At 44.6% G+C, this 14778-nt stretch overlaps 2 protein-coding genes across 6 annotated transcripts; both read left to right on the top strand.

Annotated features, from left to right (window-relative positions):
• Window positions 1-1755: 1755 nt before the first annotated feature.
• On the top strand, window positions 1756-6327 carry LOC129160871 (spectrin alpha chain, non-erythrocytic 1-like). Of its 5 annotated transcripts, XR_011516888.1 has the most exons (10): window positions 2043-2230; window positions 3577-3699; window positions 3770-3781; window positions 4072-4176; window positions 4261-4365; window positions 4441-4473; window positions 5406-5453; window positions 5566-5634; window positions 5715-6026; window positions 6121-6327. XR_011516888.1 is itself a non-coding variant. In XM_070545553.1 (9 exons), exons 2-4 carry the CDS (start codon window positions 3687-3689, stop codon window positions 4105-4107), a joined length of 267 nt encoding a protein of 88 aa, XP_070401654.1. In that variant the 5' UTR covers window positions 1756-2230; window positions 3577-3686; the 3' UTR covers window positions 4108-4176; window positions 4261-4365; window positions 4441-4473; window positions 5406-5453; window positions 5566-5634; window positions 5715-5852. The 5 variants fall into 5 exon arrangements, 3 of the variants coding, with proteins under 3 accessions (XP_070401654.1, XP_070401664.1, XP_070401659.1); XM_070545553.1 differs by lacking the exon at window positions 6121-6327 and having other exon boundaries at window positions 1756-2230; window positions 3770-3987; window positions 5715-5852; XR_011516887.1 differs by having other exon boundaries at window positions 3577-3781.
• A 3598-nt stretch (window positions 6328-9925) lies between these two features.
• On the top strand, window positions 9926-10927 carry LOC129152924 (trace amine-associated receptor 1-like). Its single transcript, XM_054731182.2, has one exon. It carries the CDS (start codon window positions 9926-9928, stop codon window positions 10925-10927), a length of 1002 nt encoding a protein of 333 aa, XP_054587157.2.
• Window positions 10928-14778: the final 3851 nt, after the last annotated feature.

Raw genomic sequence — 14778 nt, 5'->3', positions numbered from 1 at the left:
TTTGATCCTTCTAATTCATGCTCAACACTGATGAGATTAGTAACTTTTACAGATGGGACTAGTTATTGCTACTTCTAAAAAGTCACACAACACTGATTTAAATGACTGAAAAATACAAGCAAAGCATTGTTAGCATTGATACATAGCTTTTGTCCTCTCGGAAGGGACATTAGTGTGAGCCTATTCATTCTATTTGTTTGTTCGAACGTTTTCCCCACCATCGATTGGAATAGTAAATTCTACGGACAGGAATAGTGATGTTTAAATGTTGCAATCACTCCCCATCATCCATGGATGAATTCCCGAATGGATGTAGCCTTGTCCAGGCCGCTTTCTCGACCATAAATGGATTTCATTTGGTCAAACCACTTCCACGTCCTGCAGTTCGATCCACTCCTTCGATTGTGGTACTTTATCGTGCGGTAGTCACTTTTAATTTTTTTTAAGTTTGTCACAGTACTGCTTGCTTGTTCGCTGATACCCGTGAGCCTGATTGAACTCAGAAAGTTATTAAAAAAAAACTAATTCCTTGTAGCTCCATCCAGCTCTCTCTGAATTTTATCCTCAGCCACCAGGCACAGAAAGATCTGCACCTCACCATTGCTCCAGGGAATTATTTTGGAGTTGGCTATCATCAGATTACAAGCATGCAAGCACCACGGTAACAGTTTTTAAAAATGGCGGTTTGAGTCTAGGTTTTGTGTGTGAGTTGCTGCTCAACTCATGCGACAAGTGACGCCACCTCCTAGCCAGTCAGTGATCGACAGCCTTTTGAATATACATCATGGTACCTACTCTGAGTGAACGGACCTCCTCAGGCAATGGGTCTGAAATTTTGAGCTAGAGCTGATACCAGGTACTAATGGAAGCACAACCCAATGGTACAGATTACATAGTGTCAGTCAAAGCAGGTACTAGTGGAATTGAGTTTAATTTTGTAGAAATAAAAACATACAGTGGGGCAAAAAAGTATTTAGTCAGCCACCGATTGTGCAAGTTCTCCCACTTAAAATGATGACAGAGGTCAGTAATTTACATCATAGGTACACTTCAACTGTGAGAGACAGAACGTGAAAAAAAATCCGTGAATTCACATGGCAGGATTTTTAAAGAATTTATTTGTAAATCAGGGTGGAAAATAAGTATTTGGTCACTTCAAACAAGGAAAATCTCTGGCTCTCACAGACCTGTAACGTCTTCTTTGAGAAGCTTTTCTGTCCTCCACTCGTTACCTGTATTAATGGCACCTGTTTGAACTCATTATCTGTATAAAAGACACCTGTCCACAGCCTCAAACAGTCAGACTCCAAACTCCACTATGGCCAAGACCAAAGAGCTTTCGAAGGACACCAGGAAAAGAATTGTAGACCTGCACCAGACTGGGAAGAGTGAATCTACAATAGGCAAGCAGCTTGGTGTGAAAAAATCAACTGTGGGAGCAATTATCAGAAAATGGAAGACATACAAGACCACTGATAATCTCCCTCGATCTGGGGCTCCACGCAAGATCTCATCCCGTGGGGTCAAAATAATCATGAGAATGGTGAGCAAGAATCCCAGAACCACACGGGGGGACCTGGTGAATGACCTGCAGAGAGCTGGGACCACAGTAACAAAGGTCACCATCAGTAACACACTACAACGGCAGGGAATCAAATCCTGCAGTGCCAGACGTGCTCCGCTGCTGAAGCCAGTGCATGTCCAGGCCAAGCCCCCACAATGCCGCTCAGAAAATGGTCCCAACCCGGAAGTAAGAACAATTGCAGTTCCACCCTCATCCGCTGGGGGCTGGTACCAGAAGCGAGCAAATCCTCATTGACTCCCATGTTAAAAATGCCATTTTCACAGCAGAAATAAACATGTTTACAGCCTGGTTCAAAAAATGGTTTTTTGTCTAAATTATCTAGTTTATACTCATGACAACTCTGAGGGGGGTGAATTTTTTTCTCACTCTTCTGTTTAAGTGTATTGAAAGCCTAAAATTCTGTATAATTAATGAGCATCCGACACACGTGACCGCTGCCTCAGACCCACGTGACCACAGAGCTAGCTCCGTGGAAAGGCCTCAGTACAGCCTCGGTCTCTCCTGGAAACTGTGTCGGGATTTTGAGTCTCTGTGCTTGTGAATTCTGTTTTGGATAATATTGGTGCAATTGTTGGACAAAATGACTTGCTGTGGTATTAATTGCACTAATAGAGCGTCCAAGGAGTCTCCACTTCATTTTTTTCGGTAAGTTAAAATCTATATTTGTATTTTATGTCACTGCTGCCTTTAAACTAGCTGAGTTTACCGAAGTAGCTAGCTAACTATCAGTTTAACATGTAGCATGTACTGTTTAACCATGAAATTTAAATGTAAAATACGGTAAAATAATTAATAGGGCATATTTAAATGGGTAATAGGGTAAAACCCAGTGCATTTAAGATAAAAATGGGTTGAAATATGACGGGGCGCGCCGCTTGGGGGGAAACTTCTGTGCTTACGTTGAGAAGTCTATAGGGCATACACAGGGGTGGACTGGGACCAAAATTTGGCCCTGGCATATGAACCGTCGGCCCTCGGCAGGGAAGGTTGCTGCTCGCGACTCGTCTATCCCACCAAATGTAGGGGGAGGGATGGGGTGCTGTGTGTGCTGCTCGTGGACTTGTCTCTATAACTGCATGTGAGACGGGGGCTTGGTTTGGGAAGGCCCAAGATGGGCAAGTGGCCCACTTGGCAAAGCGGCCCACCGGGACAGTGCCAGAATGCCAGATAGGCCAGTCCACCCCTGGGCATACAGCGTTTCCCTTAAAAACCACTGCCACGCCGACAAGATCCCAAGTTTCTTTGTTTTTGTTGGCGCTGTTTACCGAAGAAGCAGCGGGAATACCAGCAACTTTCATCAGACTCATAAAGTTAGTTTTTGCAGGGGACCCCCTGTATTTTACTGCTCCCTCCTGCAGTCTTCCCCTATTAAAATTTAAAATGTGTAACTTCATGTATTGGGATGAATGACTAATATTCATGTTAACTAAAACGTTAGGTATTTAGGGGGAAAAAACAAAATAATAAACATTATACAGATGTCAAATAAATCAAACTGTAATTAAACTATATATTTTCAAAGTCTAGATTCTGGATAAAATCCAACAACATATGCTTTATAAATAAACACTACGCATGGCTTTTACACACACACACACACACACACGTTACATTGTGATTTCTTAGTAAATATTCTATTTGGCGAGAGATAAACTTTATTGTATTTATCCTAGTGAATCTATAATTAAACGGGTAAACTAGCAGTAGTACATCCAACATCAAAGAAAGCAAAAAGTTATTATCAGGAGAGGGAGAATGATTAAGTGGTTAGCAGCAGTGTGCTAGACGATGGCCCCCTCCATGAGGCCACCACAGCTCAGCAGAACATCATTGTTGCTTCTTCTGGGGAGAAAAACACTTACAGAAAAAATAAAGTTAACAGCTGAAATAGCAGGAAATAATAGTTAAAGAGCAGATAGTAGAAGAAAGAAACCCCTGGGTTAAACTGGTCTGTCTACTGCATAATGCTGAACTCTAACATGTGTCCTCAGGGAAGGACCTGATTGGTGTCCAGAACCTGCTGAAGAAGCACCAGGCTCTGCAGGCTGAGATCACAGGTCATGAACCTCGCATCAAGGCTGTCACCCAGAAAGGAGAGACCATGGTGGAGGAAGGTAGAGCAGGTCTGGTCCTGACATGTTTCTGAGGTGTCTGCAGGTTCTGGCTCACTTTGTTTGGGTCCAGGTCACTTCGCTGGTTCAGAACCCTCGGCCCGTCAGAACATTCTTATCCACCACGTTCTAACACCAGACCTGTTAACCCGACAGCAACAAGTGGCTCCAACTGACGATGAGACCGGGAAGGAGCTGGTTCTGGCTCTGTACGACTACCAGGAGAAGAGTCCTGGAGAGGTCACCATGAAGAAGGGCGACATCCTCACGCTGCTCAACAGCACCAACAAGGTTCGTGTGCCCTTCATAGCCGAGGAACGACCTCCAGCTCAGAGCGAACATCTCCACACCTGCTTTGTGTTTGTGTGACTTTAGGTTGTTTTACTTGAACTCGCGTCTTTAGCTGAATGAGGATGGAGAGACGGGTCGGACCTGGAGCAGGTCGAGGTCTTGCAGAAGAAGTTTGACGACTTCCAGAAGGTCGGACTTTTCCTCCTCTCCGTCTTCCAGCAGCAGCTGTCAGATCAGCTCAGGTGATAATCAGCAGGTGCTTTTGTCCTGCAGGACCTGAAGGCCAACGAGTCCCACCTGAGGGACATCAACAAGGTGGCATCTGAACTGGAGTCAGAAGGTCTGATGGCTGAGGAGGCTCCTATGGTTCAGGCTCAGGTGAGCGTCACCTGTCTGCAGCAGCTGGTCCCTCTCACTTCCTGGTTTGTTAACTCTGCTCGTCTCTGTTTGTAGCAACAAGAACATCTGGGTTCTGCTCCTGGAAAGGTGCGTGTTGTCCTCCGCCTCCACCAGAACCAGACGTGGTGTTTTTGTTACCACTCATTTGTTTGTTTACAGGATGAAGCCGACTCTAACCCCGGCTTTCCACAGGAGTCGTCAGCAGCACGTTACTGCAGCAGCACGTCATAGCTGCTGATAGGAACCGCTGTGGTCAACAGAACCTTTTCCACCGGAGCCGTCAGCAGCGCGAGTCGGCCACGTCTCAGGAGCAGCATGTCGCGGCCTTTACGCGCCGGTTCTATTTTCTACGCGCGACGCCTCTGAAACGGGTCAAGTTCGACATTTTTGGGGAAGGAAAGACAGGAAATCAGACGCGGAAATTGAGAGAAGCTACCGAGATTTTCAGAATAAAGAACGTACTGCCTTCCGGTTGCTTTACTTTTAAAAACAGTTACTAACTGTGCGGCCCCGTGAGAAGTTATCACCTAGCTAGCGGTCTCCTTTGTTTTTCAGGTCCGTATTGGCGATTATAAAACAGACAGAACATAAAACACAAACCATGTTGTAGTTTTCTCCTGCTTGTTGTTGTGTTTACTGACGAAGTCACTCGAGTGACTTCGTGCTCGGTCGGTGACAGCTGCTCCCCTGCTGCTTCGCGTCTCGTGGGAAGGGCCAAGCAGCAGCTTACGCCAGCAAGACGTGCTGCTGCAGTAACGTGCTGCTGACGGCTCCCGTGGAAACCCGGGGTAACACGGCGTCACCCTAGAAGGTGAGTTCATTCAGCTGATCAGAGGTCACCTCTGATGGCCGCAGTCACGGCCGACCGTGCTGAAATCACACAGGAATTCAGGTGACCCGGCAGGCACCAGGTGCTGGTGAAAGTGGGGACATGTCAGCTGGTTGCCATGGCTACAGTTATCTTTATGCATCTGTATGACTGCTGACTGGTGTGTGTTTCCTGTGACCTTTGACCTCAGACCGTACGGTTGGGCGTTCAGACGACGGCTAACTTTAATTCCATCAAGGTAAGAGGAAGCTCTTCCCTTCCTGTCTGAGCGATCTGTCTCCAGGTTTCCTCGTCCGGCGTCCAGCCCGCTGGCGTCCACCTTCATCTCACTGGGTTTGGTTTCTCTCCAGGAGCTGAACAACCGCTGGCGCTCGCTGCAACATGCTGGGCAGCACCCATGAGGTGTAGCGCTTCCACAGGTACCCCGCACACTTATGCGCCGCTTACGGGTCAGTAGAGTTTGGACCCACACTCAGACGGAGTTCTGATGTCTTCTCAGAGACGCTGATGAGACCAAAGAGTGGATCGAGGAGAAGAACCAGGCCCTGAACACAGACAACTACGGCCACCACCTGGCCAGCGTTCAGGCTCTGCAGCGTGAACATGAAGGCTTTGAGCGTGACCTGGCAGCTCTGGGTGATAAGGTCCGCATTCCTGATCGGTACCAGGACCCGAGTTGTCTCTGGAGACACGTTCTTCATGGTTCTGGTGACTCCACCCCAGCTGTTCCTGATCAGCGATCAGCGGGGTGCTTTCCTATTTAAGGTGGATGGAGGACACAATTTGACGCCAGAAGATTGCCTCAGTTTTGGTAGTAACCAGCCACTCGTGTTACCTCTAGTGTTCCTAGGATTAATGTTATTTCGTAGTGTTTTTGCTCTTATATTGGATTTACCATTCTTCAGGATTCCTGTCGACCTCATTGGATACTGACCTCTACTCCAGGATTTGGATATTCAACACACGGACCTTATCACCACCCTCCATAACCCACCTCTCATCTCACCCAGTGCCCCATCCACCAGGACGCCCCGCTTCTCTCCACCTCTGCTCCCTCTCCTGCGCTTCCCCCGGCTCTCTACCTCTCCCTCCTCCAGCCAACACATACACCCACCACAGTAAGTCTGCTGAACACCTCGGCCTGCCTACAATGGATTTTGAAACCAGAACCTAAGCTCACCTGTGTTCTCCCTCCTCCTGATGCTGAGCTGTTGTTGCAGTTCCAACCACAGACTTATCTGTGCACCTTAAGTTCCTCCTTATAAATAAATCATTTTTTCCATCAGTTTTTGGTCAGTGTTGTATTCTGCATGTCTTGGGTTAAGTACCTTCCTCCAAACATGACACTCCTCTTCAAAGAGCAAATCTGTTCGGCACATTCTGACAGACAGACCACCATTCTTCTGTCATGATGCTGTACAGGACATTTTTAGAGTTTTTCTTTTTAAAGATAAATAGGATTACATTTAAATAGCAATACTTTCACATTATCATTTTCCCACACTTCTGTATAACTGTATTTTGTTGTTTTTCAATAAAGAATGACAAATTATTCAAGTTTGGATTTGTTGCACACAAATATATATCTGTAAAAAATATCTACAAAGCTAATGTTTACATAACAAGTATGATTGGGTTTTGCAATACGGCACTATTTTAGTAAGAGTTTTAAACCAAGTAAAGTTAGTAAAGAACACATTTCTATTGTCTGCTAAGAAACTGTTGGGATTTAAAATGGGCCTGTTGTACAAATAACTTGTAAATGATTATTCCTCACTTTTGTCTTAACCAAAGAAATTCCAGTAATTGAGCAAAAACATTTATTTTTAACACTACATTTTATAAAACAGGGCGCAAAGTGTTGGCACATGTATGTATGTCGATGGTCCACCCCAACCGAACCAGGAGACACAGACGTCAGGGAGGCCAAGGTTGTCTCTGCAGCTCTCTGGGCACCACGCCTCACTCAGCTGTCTCCAATGATCCAAATGGCTATGGAGAAAAAATAACAGGTTTGTCATAATTGTTTAAAGTACAAAACCATACATGAAGTGGTGAGACAGGTATGTGGAACTTACACTTGATGCTTTGCGTAGCTGATGTTGGAGACACACAGGCTGCCATGGTGACATTTAAACAGATCTAACAAAAAAATAAAAATGAAACTTAAAAACTCCCAGACCTCATGTCATATTTACTAATCAGCTATGGCTGATTTATTGTTTGGATCACAGTGAGTTACACTAATTCTAATATATTTTTATTTCTATTACACATACATACTTTTTAACTGTTATTTTCACATGACTGTTATCAGGCTCTCTTGTTCTGGTTCTCATGATAACTCTGTGTCTTCCAGTAAGTTATCTTGTGCTTACTTCATCTGTAGAATGTCTCTTTACTTTTGGTAAATTGTACTGAGTCCAGAATAAAGACTAGTTGGCTGTACAAGATACAAACAAGTATAACATTTTGGAAATATATGAAATGTATTTACGCTGCTAATTTAGCTCGAATACTAATAACTGCAATATTTTCCGGACTATAACTCGCACTTTTTTACATTTTCTGGCAGGTCCTGCTACTTATACTCCGGAGCGACTTATATAACAAAATATGTAGGCTACACCGCGCTGCTGCGGGCCGACTCCGACCCACACAAGAATGAGTTCCCCTGTCCCGCTGGGAGGGTTTCAAACACCGCCAGCATCTGTTAGAGCCTGTGGCGGGGTGCTGAGGGCCGGCTCCAGCCCAGGAATGAGCTGTCCTCGCCGGCCGGGAGGGTTTGAAACACCGCCATCCTCTCCTCTGCTGGCTGTTGTTCATTCTGTTATGGTTACCGGTGCTTGTGTTGCTATGTGAAACGCTTGGTCTCAGATTTTGTAAGAAAGATAATAAAATGTCCCCCCAAAATACGACTTAAATATATTTTCTCTTATTCATGATACATTTAATGGCTGGTGCGACTCAGGAGTGATAGCGCCAAAAAAAACTACTGAAAACTTGCTCAAAGCAAAATGTTTTCATGACGGAAATAAATTATAAACTTACCGATTTAAAACTTTTTTAATACAGGTACTTCTCACGAACAGGCGCAGAAAACCTCCACCTAAACTCCGTGTAAGGTTCAGGTCGATGGGTGTTCCAGTTAGCTCCGGTTGGGTTGAAGCTAGGTGGCTACATCCGTTAGCTCGGCTCCCACCTCCGCTTTAGCTTTGGGTTAGCCAGGGTTAGCTTCAGGTTAGCTCGTAGCTAGTTCGCCTGGGTGTCGTCACTCGAGCCCAGCCTTACAGCCACACCCTCAGCGCCTCCTCTCTTCCCTTTTATGGAATTGTCTGGGCTGGACGGAACCTGTGACACGGTCAAAATGGCGGTGGTGGCCACCTCCCATTATAGACAACAAACGTGTTATTGAAGCCAATGGAAACCGTTTGTCCAGTATATGTACAGTCTATGGTCCAGGCCCGTCTGAAGTTTGCTAGAGAGCACATGGATGATACAGCAGAGGATTGGGAGAATGTCATGTGGTCAGATGAAACCAAAGTAGAACTTTTTGGTATAAACTCAACTCGTCGTGTTTGGAGGAAGAAGAATACTGAGTTGCATCCCAAGAACACCATACCTACTGTGAAGCATGGGGGTGGGAACATCATGCTTTGGGGCTGTTTTTCTGCTAAGGGGACAGGACGACTGATCCGTGTTAAGGACAGAATGAATGGGGCCATGTGTCGTGAGACCTCCTTCCATCAGTGAGAGCTTTGAAGATGAAACGTGGCTGGGTCTTCCAACACGACAATGATCCCAAACACACCGCCCGGGCAACAAAGGGGTGGCTCCGTAAGAAGCATTTGAAAGTCCTGGAGTGGCTTAGCCAGTCTCCAGACCTCAACCCCATAGAAAATCTGTGGAGGGAGTTGAAAGTCCGTGTTGCTCGGCGACAGCCCCAAAACATCACTGCTCTCGAGAAGATCTGCATGGAGGAATGGGCCACAATACCAGCTACTGTGTGTGCAAACCTGGTAAAGACCTACAGTAATCGTTTGACCTCTGTTATTGCCAACAAAGGTTATGTTACAAAGTATTGAGTTGAATTTTTGTTATTGACCAAATACTTATTTTCCACCCTGATTTACAAATAAATTCTTTAAAAATCCTGCCATGTGAATTCATGGATTTTTTTTCACATTCTGTCTCTCACAGTTGAAGTGTACCTAAGATGTAAATTACTGACCTCTGTCATCATTTTAAGTGGGAGAACTTGCACAATCGGTGGCTGACTAAATACTTTTTTGCCCCACTGTAATTTTAAATTTCATGAAAAAAGGAAGCTTTTTTTATTCATTTAACTTTATTTTGAAAGGAAGTACTTTAACAGGTTTTCTTCTCAAAAACATATCTAGTAAATATCAGTTTTTTTCCTAATCAGATGCAAATATGAACTCACATCTGATTGGATGATGAAAAGTTGTTGTCATTATGTAAATAATGAAGGTTTTTTTTAAAAGGCTGCCAATATCCCAACCTGCACAGTGGCAGAGTCAGAGGAAACATCACTGCATTTCCATAGACGGTTGCATGACTCGGTAAGGAAATCTCCAACAAACTAAATATACTCTTCTTGATTAAATAAGAAAATTGCTGTAGTGACAAACATCCATCAAAAAATTCTATATGTTTATGCTACAGGTTGACGCTGCAAATCTCAACAACATGGACAAAGAATCCACTGTCAACACCAGCTATTTGGTTGAAAACATACATCCCTGCTATGACTCAGAAAATGGAACATACATGTTTACAAGCAGCCCTTCTGTTGTGTGTGTGATTTTATATGTCTTTCTTGGCTTATTGTCTACTGTCACTCTATGTGGAAACCTACTTGTAATAATCTCAATTATTTACTTCAAACAGCTCCAAACTCCTACGAACTTCCTCATCCTGTCCTTGGCTGTTGCTGATCTGCTTGTAGGGGTTTTAGTATTTCCCTTCAGTATGGCGTTTGCTGTAAGCTCATGTCTGCCTCTTGAAAATGTATTCTGCAAAATACGAGATGCCTTTGACGTTACACTGTGCACGTCTTCGATTCTGAACTTGTGCTGCATTTCAATAGACAGATATTATGCAGTGTGTGAGCCTCTGACATACAGAACTAAAATGAATACACATGAAACCGTGATTATGATCCTGGTGAGCTGGGGAATCTCAGCTTTAATTGGAATTGGGATCACGACTGCAGGATTCAGCCAAGGCACATGTGAAGAAACGTGCTCATCTGACATTATAGCAGCCAATACAATGGGACCCGTTTTCTCCTTCTATCTACCAGCTTTTGTGATGCTTTGTATTTACTTTAAGATTTTCATTGTTGCTCAGAAACAAGTAAACAGCATCCAGGGAACAAACTATCTCAGCACAAAATCCGGAGCTGCTTTATCTAAAATGGAGCGAAAGGCCACCAAAACCCTGGCTATAGTTATGGGAGTTTTTCTTTTATGCCTCACTCCTTATTTCATTTGTGTTGTGTTCCTTCCTTTATCTTACGGCCCACCACCTGTCCCTGTGATCGAAACGCTAAACTGGCTTACACTGTCAAATTCAATGTTGAATCCCCTAATCTATGCTTTCTTTTACAGTTGGTTCCGATCAGCTTTCAGAATGGTTATTTCTGGAAAAATATTCCATCGTGATTTAACTAATTCAAAGTTATTTTGATTTTTTTCAATAAAAGAAATAATCTAATGTACACCTCAAAACATATGCGTACCAAAGGTTTGGCAAAAACAACACTAATATTCTGGCAGAAAAAAAATCCTGTTTCGATTTAATTAAGAGGCTTTAAAGTGCCCAACGTGCTATAATATGTAGAATAAATTATGTAAATGATAAATAAATCTATTAGAGCAGATATGGTGGGATGATTTAAAAGGTTCTGTAGGACAGTGTTTCCCAACCCTGGTCCTCAGGGCACACTGACCTGAATGTTTTCCATGTCTCTGCTTCAGTACACCTAATTTACATCGCCTTCTCAGGATGACACCAAGTGCTGCAGATGCCTGTTAATCACTCATTCATAGAAGTCAGGTGTGTGGCAGCAGGAAACACAGTTGTGTTTAAAAGGGCAACATGGAAAACATGCAGGACAGTGTGCCTTGAGGACCAAGGGTTAAGAAACACTGGTGTAGGACAAAGCTCAGATCTTCTGCTCTCCTCTTTCTCGCAGTCATTCATCTGCATTTATTCAGGGGTGGATGGCCCATAGACAGCAATAGTGCATCGCCCTCCTTGAGTCACACGAAAAAAAGAGGAGAAAAAGACTTGTCTTGTTTTGCCGCTCTGTCTGTCTATTACTGTCCAATCAACAACCTGATAGTCTCTTTCCAACCTAAAACCTCACCCCCTTGGCACGATCGCAATAAGATTTGAAATTGCACTAAATTTGTGGCAATTCAAGCAGATGAAACCACAGGCGTCTCTACACAGACTCAGCTGGTGCTCGTGTTGAGATACATTGATGGGAAGCATGCTGTGCAGGAACGGCTTTATGAATTTGTCCCCATCTTGGCTGGCTCCATAGCCGATGCAGTTTTGGAGAGCTGCGTTTTCACCGAGAAAGTGAAAAGCAAACTTATTGTGCAAGCTTACGGCGGTGCCAGTGTAATGAGGGGTGAATGAGGGGGTGTGCAGCAAAAGGTACCGGAAGAGTACAAAAATCGCCAATTATGTCCACTGTTATGCACACCAGCTAAATTTAATCATGCGGCAAGCCACTTGTCACATCCCAGCAGTGAGGTTTTTTTTTTCCAACTTAAGTGGGATATCCAGTTTTTTTACCCGGTCACCCAAACGCACGGCCATTCTCGACCAGATCGTTGCACGAAGGCTGCCCGGAGCATCATCCACAAGGTGGAACTTCAACAGCAGGATCGTGAGCACCATCCACGAGAACCTGGCTGACCTAACAGTGTGTTTTGAGACCATCAGGGCAGAAAGCTCATTTCACAGCACCATAGTGAGGGAGACGTCTGGGTTCCTGAGGGTGCTGCAGGACGAAGATTTCTGCTTTTTACTGCAGTTTTTTCTTCAAATCATGCCTCACATTGACATGATGTACCAACAGCTGCAGAAGGAGGACATTAACATGGTCTTTATCAAGCGTGCCCTGGAGAAATTCACCAGCAGCATTCAGGCCATCAGGTGAGAAAAGACAATGCTGTGTTCATAATAATATTTATGCACATCATGTTCATTACTATGTAGTAAGTAAGTACATTTTATTTATACAGCACTTATCACAGACATAGAATCACAAAGTGCTTCACATAGATCAGAACAAAATAAAACAAAGTCATAAAATCATGAATAGATTAACATCATAAAATCATCATGATCTCAAAACAGAATCAGATTAACATCAGAAAAAATAGTCATAAAATTATACATTTTCGCAAACAGAAAATTAAAAATTTGAGTTAAAAATAAGAAAACAAAGGTTTGGGTAAAAGCAGCTTTAAATAAAAGTGTCTTTAGCCGTTTTCAAAAGTGTCCAGACTGTCAATGCTGCGTAAGGATAAAGGAAGATCATTCCAGATTCGGGGTGCAACAGTCTGGAAGGAGCAATCACCTTGACTTTTGTATCTGGTCTTTGGAACTTCTAGAAGGTTCTGATGGGTGGACCTGAGGGCTCGGGTTGGAACATAAGGCTTTAACAGTTCAGTAATTCAGGAAGGAGCTTGACCATGTAGAGCAGGGGCGCATAATTCTGGTCCTGGAGGGCCGGTATCCTGCATGTTTTAGTTTGAACTCTGTTTCAACACACCTGATTTCAATCAGCAGCTAATTAACAGGCTTCTGCAGAGCCTGATGAGCTGCAGCACAGGTGTTTCAACCACTGAATCAAGTCTGTTGGAGCAGACAAACCACAAAACCTGCTGGAAACCGGCCCTCTAGTAACAGGATTGGGCACCACTGATGTAGAGCATTGAAAGTTATGATCATGTTTCTACCCCATTTCTGCATTCCTGTGGCAAACGGCCCCCCAATTCTATTTGCACCTTATGGGCCATTCCCATCAGTACCGGGTCGGCCCGGGCCAGGTAGCGTAGGTTGTTTACATATCTGGGTGGCCTGGTATTTTTCCGGGCCAACCAAGGCTCATTCTCAGCCCTCTTCTCGAGGGGGTCTGCTTCAGGCCGACCAGGGCCAACACACCCACTGCTGACAGCAAATTCACACCTTCCATTAGAGCAAGCCTCTGATTGGTGGGTAGAATCAGCCCACATGGGCTCAAGACAAGGATGTGTGGAATCAACCGGGCCAGGCTGGGGCCGACTGGGGCTACCCGGCCCGGGCCGACCCGGTACAGATGGGAATGGCCCATTAGACACTTCCATCGACCTAACCCTAACCAGATGAGCACTGGGCAAAGATTACTGGGTTCTAGATCAAAATAAGAATCTCCAAAGGTCCAAACTCTAAACTGGGTGATTAAACCAAACTCAAGATGATATTTTAAACTAAACTGAAAACCCACAACACTCTAAATGTAATAAAAGGGAGATCTACACCACAAAAAAGATGAACTCTAAACCAAAACGTAACAGCTTATCCCAACACAAGAAGCTGTTAGCGAAAATGCTAACAGTAGCTTTACCAACATTAAGTTACCAAAAACACCAGCAAACAGACCATCACGGAGGAGAGACTGATACCACAAAAACAGCTCTCCTAATGTCTGAAAGAAGCTCCTTTATGAAGGGAGAAACTCTACCAGTGATTTTCTACATTTGCGATAGAGACGGAACAGCGCATTTGACCCTGGAAGTTGTTGTCCGTTGCCGGGAGACGAAGGCGGGCAAAACAGGAAAGGAATCTAGTAGCGGACGGACGTTGTTCCGGTTCTTTGGTATTTGGCGGAGATGTTGGTTAAGTCAGAGAAGAAGGCGAACTAGAGGAAAAACAGGCAGATTCCACTTCTATTTACAAACTCCTGGGGATGCAACAAGTGGGTGTGGTGCGTCGACTACCGGATCTGACATCAAGACATTTTTCGATTCGAGCCGTCGATGTCATCGACGCTTCGCTACAGCTCTAGCCAAGAGCTGGGAGCTGAGTCTACAAAAGCGGACTCATGGATCTTTGACCGCGGTGGAACAGCCAAGCCCGATAGCCTCTGCCATCCTTGGTCAGATCTTTTAGCTCTAGTTTTTTTTACCCATTAGCCACACCAACACGTTATATTTCAACCCTCTTGACCAAGCAGTGTTATGGTAAATGCACTGAATTTTCCCCCATTCAACCAGCAAACTGTTAGCGAGAAAAATGCAGTTGAGTGACTCAAAAGTTAAGCAGCTTCATCTAAAAGAGCTGCGGTGTTTCTGTGGTCCCCCTCAGAGATCCACCAATGACCAGCAAGACTACAGCCTCGCATCAGAGCTGGCCTGGCTGCCCTGGGAAATGGGAACAGCCAGCTGCCTGCTCTCGCAACTGTTCCTGGGCATGAGGCAGGAGAAGCTGGACATCCGCTAAAAGTTCTTATGCACTCCCACTTACATGTTTGACCAAGC

This window comes from Nothobranchius furzeri, chromosome 2 (genome assembly GCF_043380555.1).
Source record: "Nothobranchius furzeri strain GRZ-AD chromosome 2, NfurGRZ-RIMD1, whole genome shotgun sequence".
Taxonomy (NCBI): Eukaryota; Metazoa; Chordata; class Actinopteri; order Cyprinodontiformes; family Nothobranchiidae; genus Nothobranchius; species Nothobranchius furzeri.
Note: the sequence above shows the minus strand (reverse complement) of the source record. Positions and strands in the feature narration are given on the sequence as shown.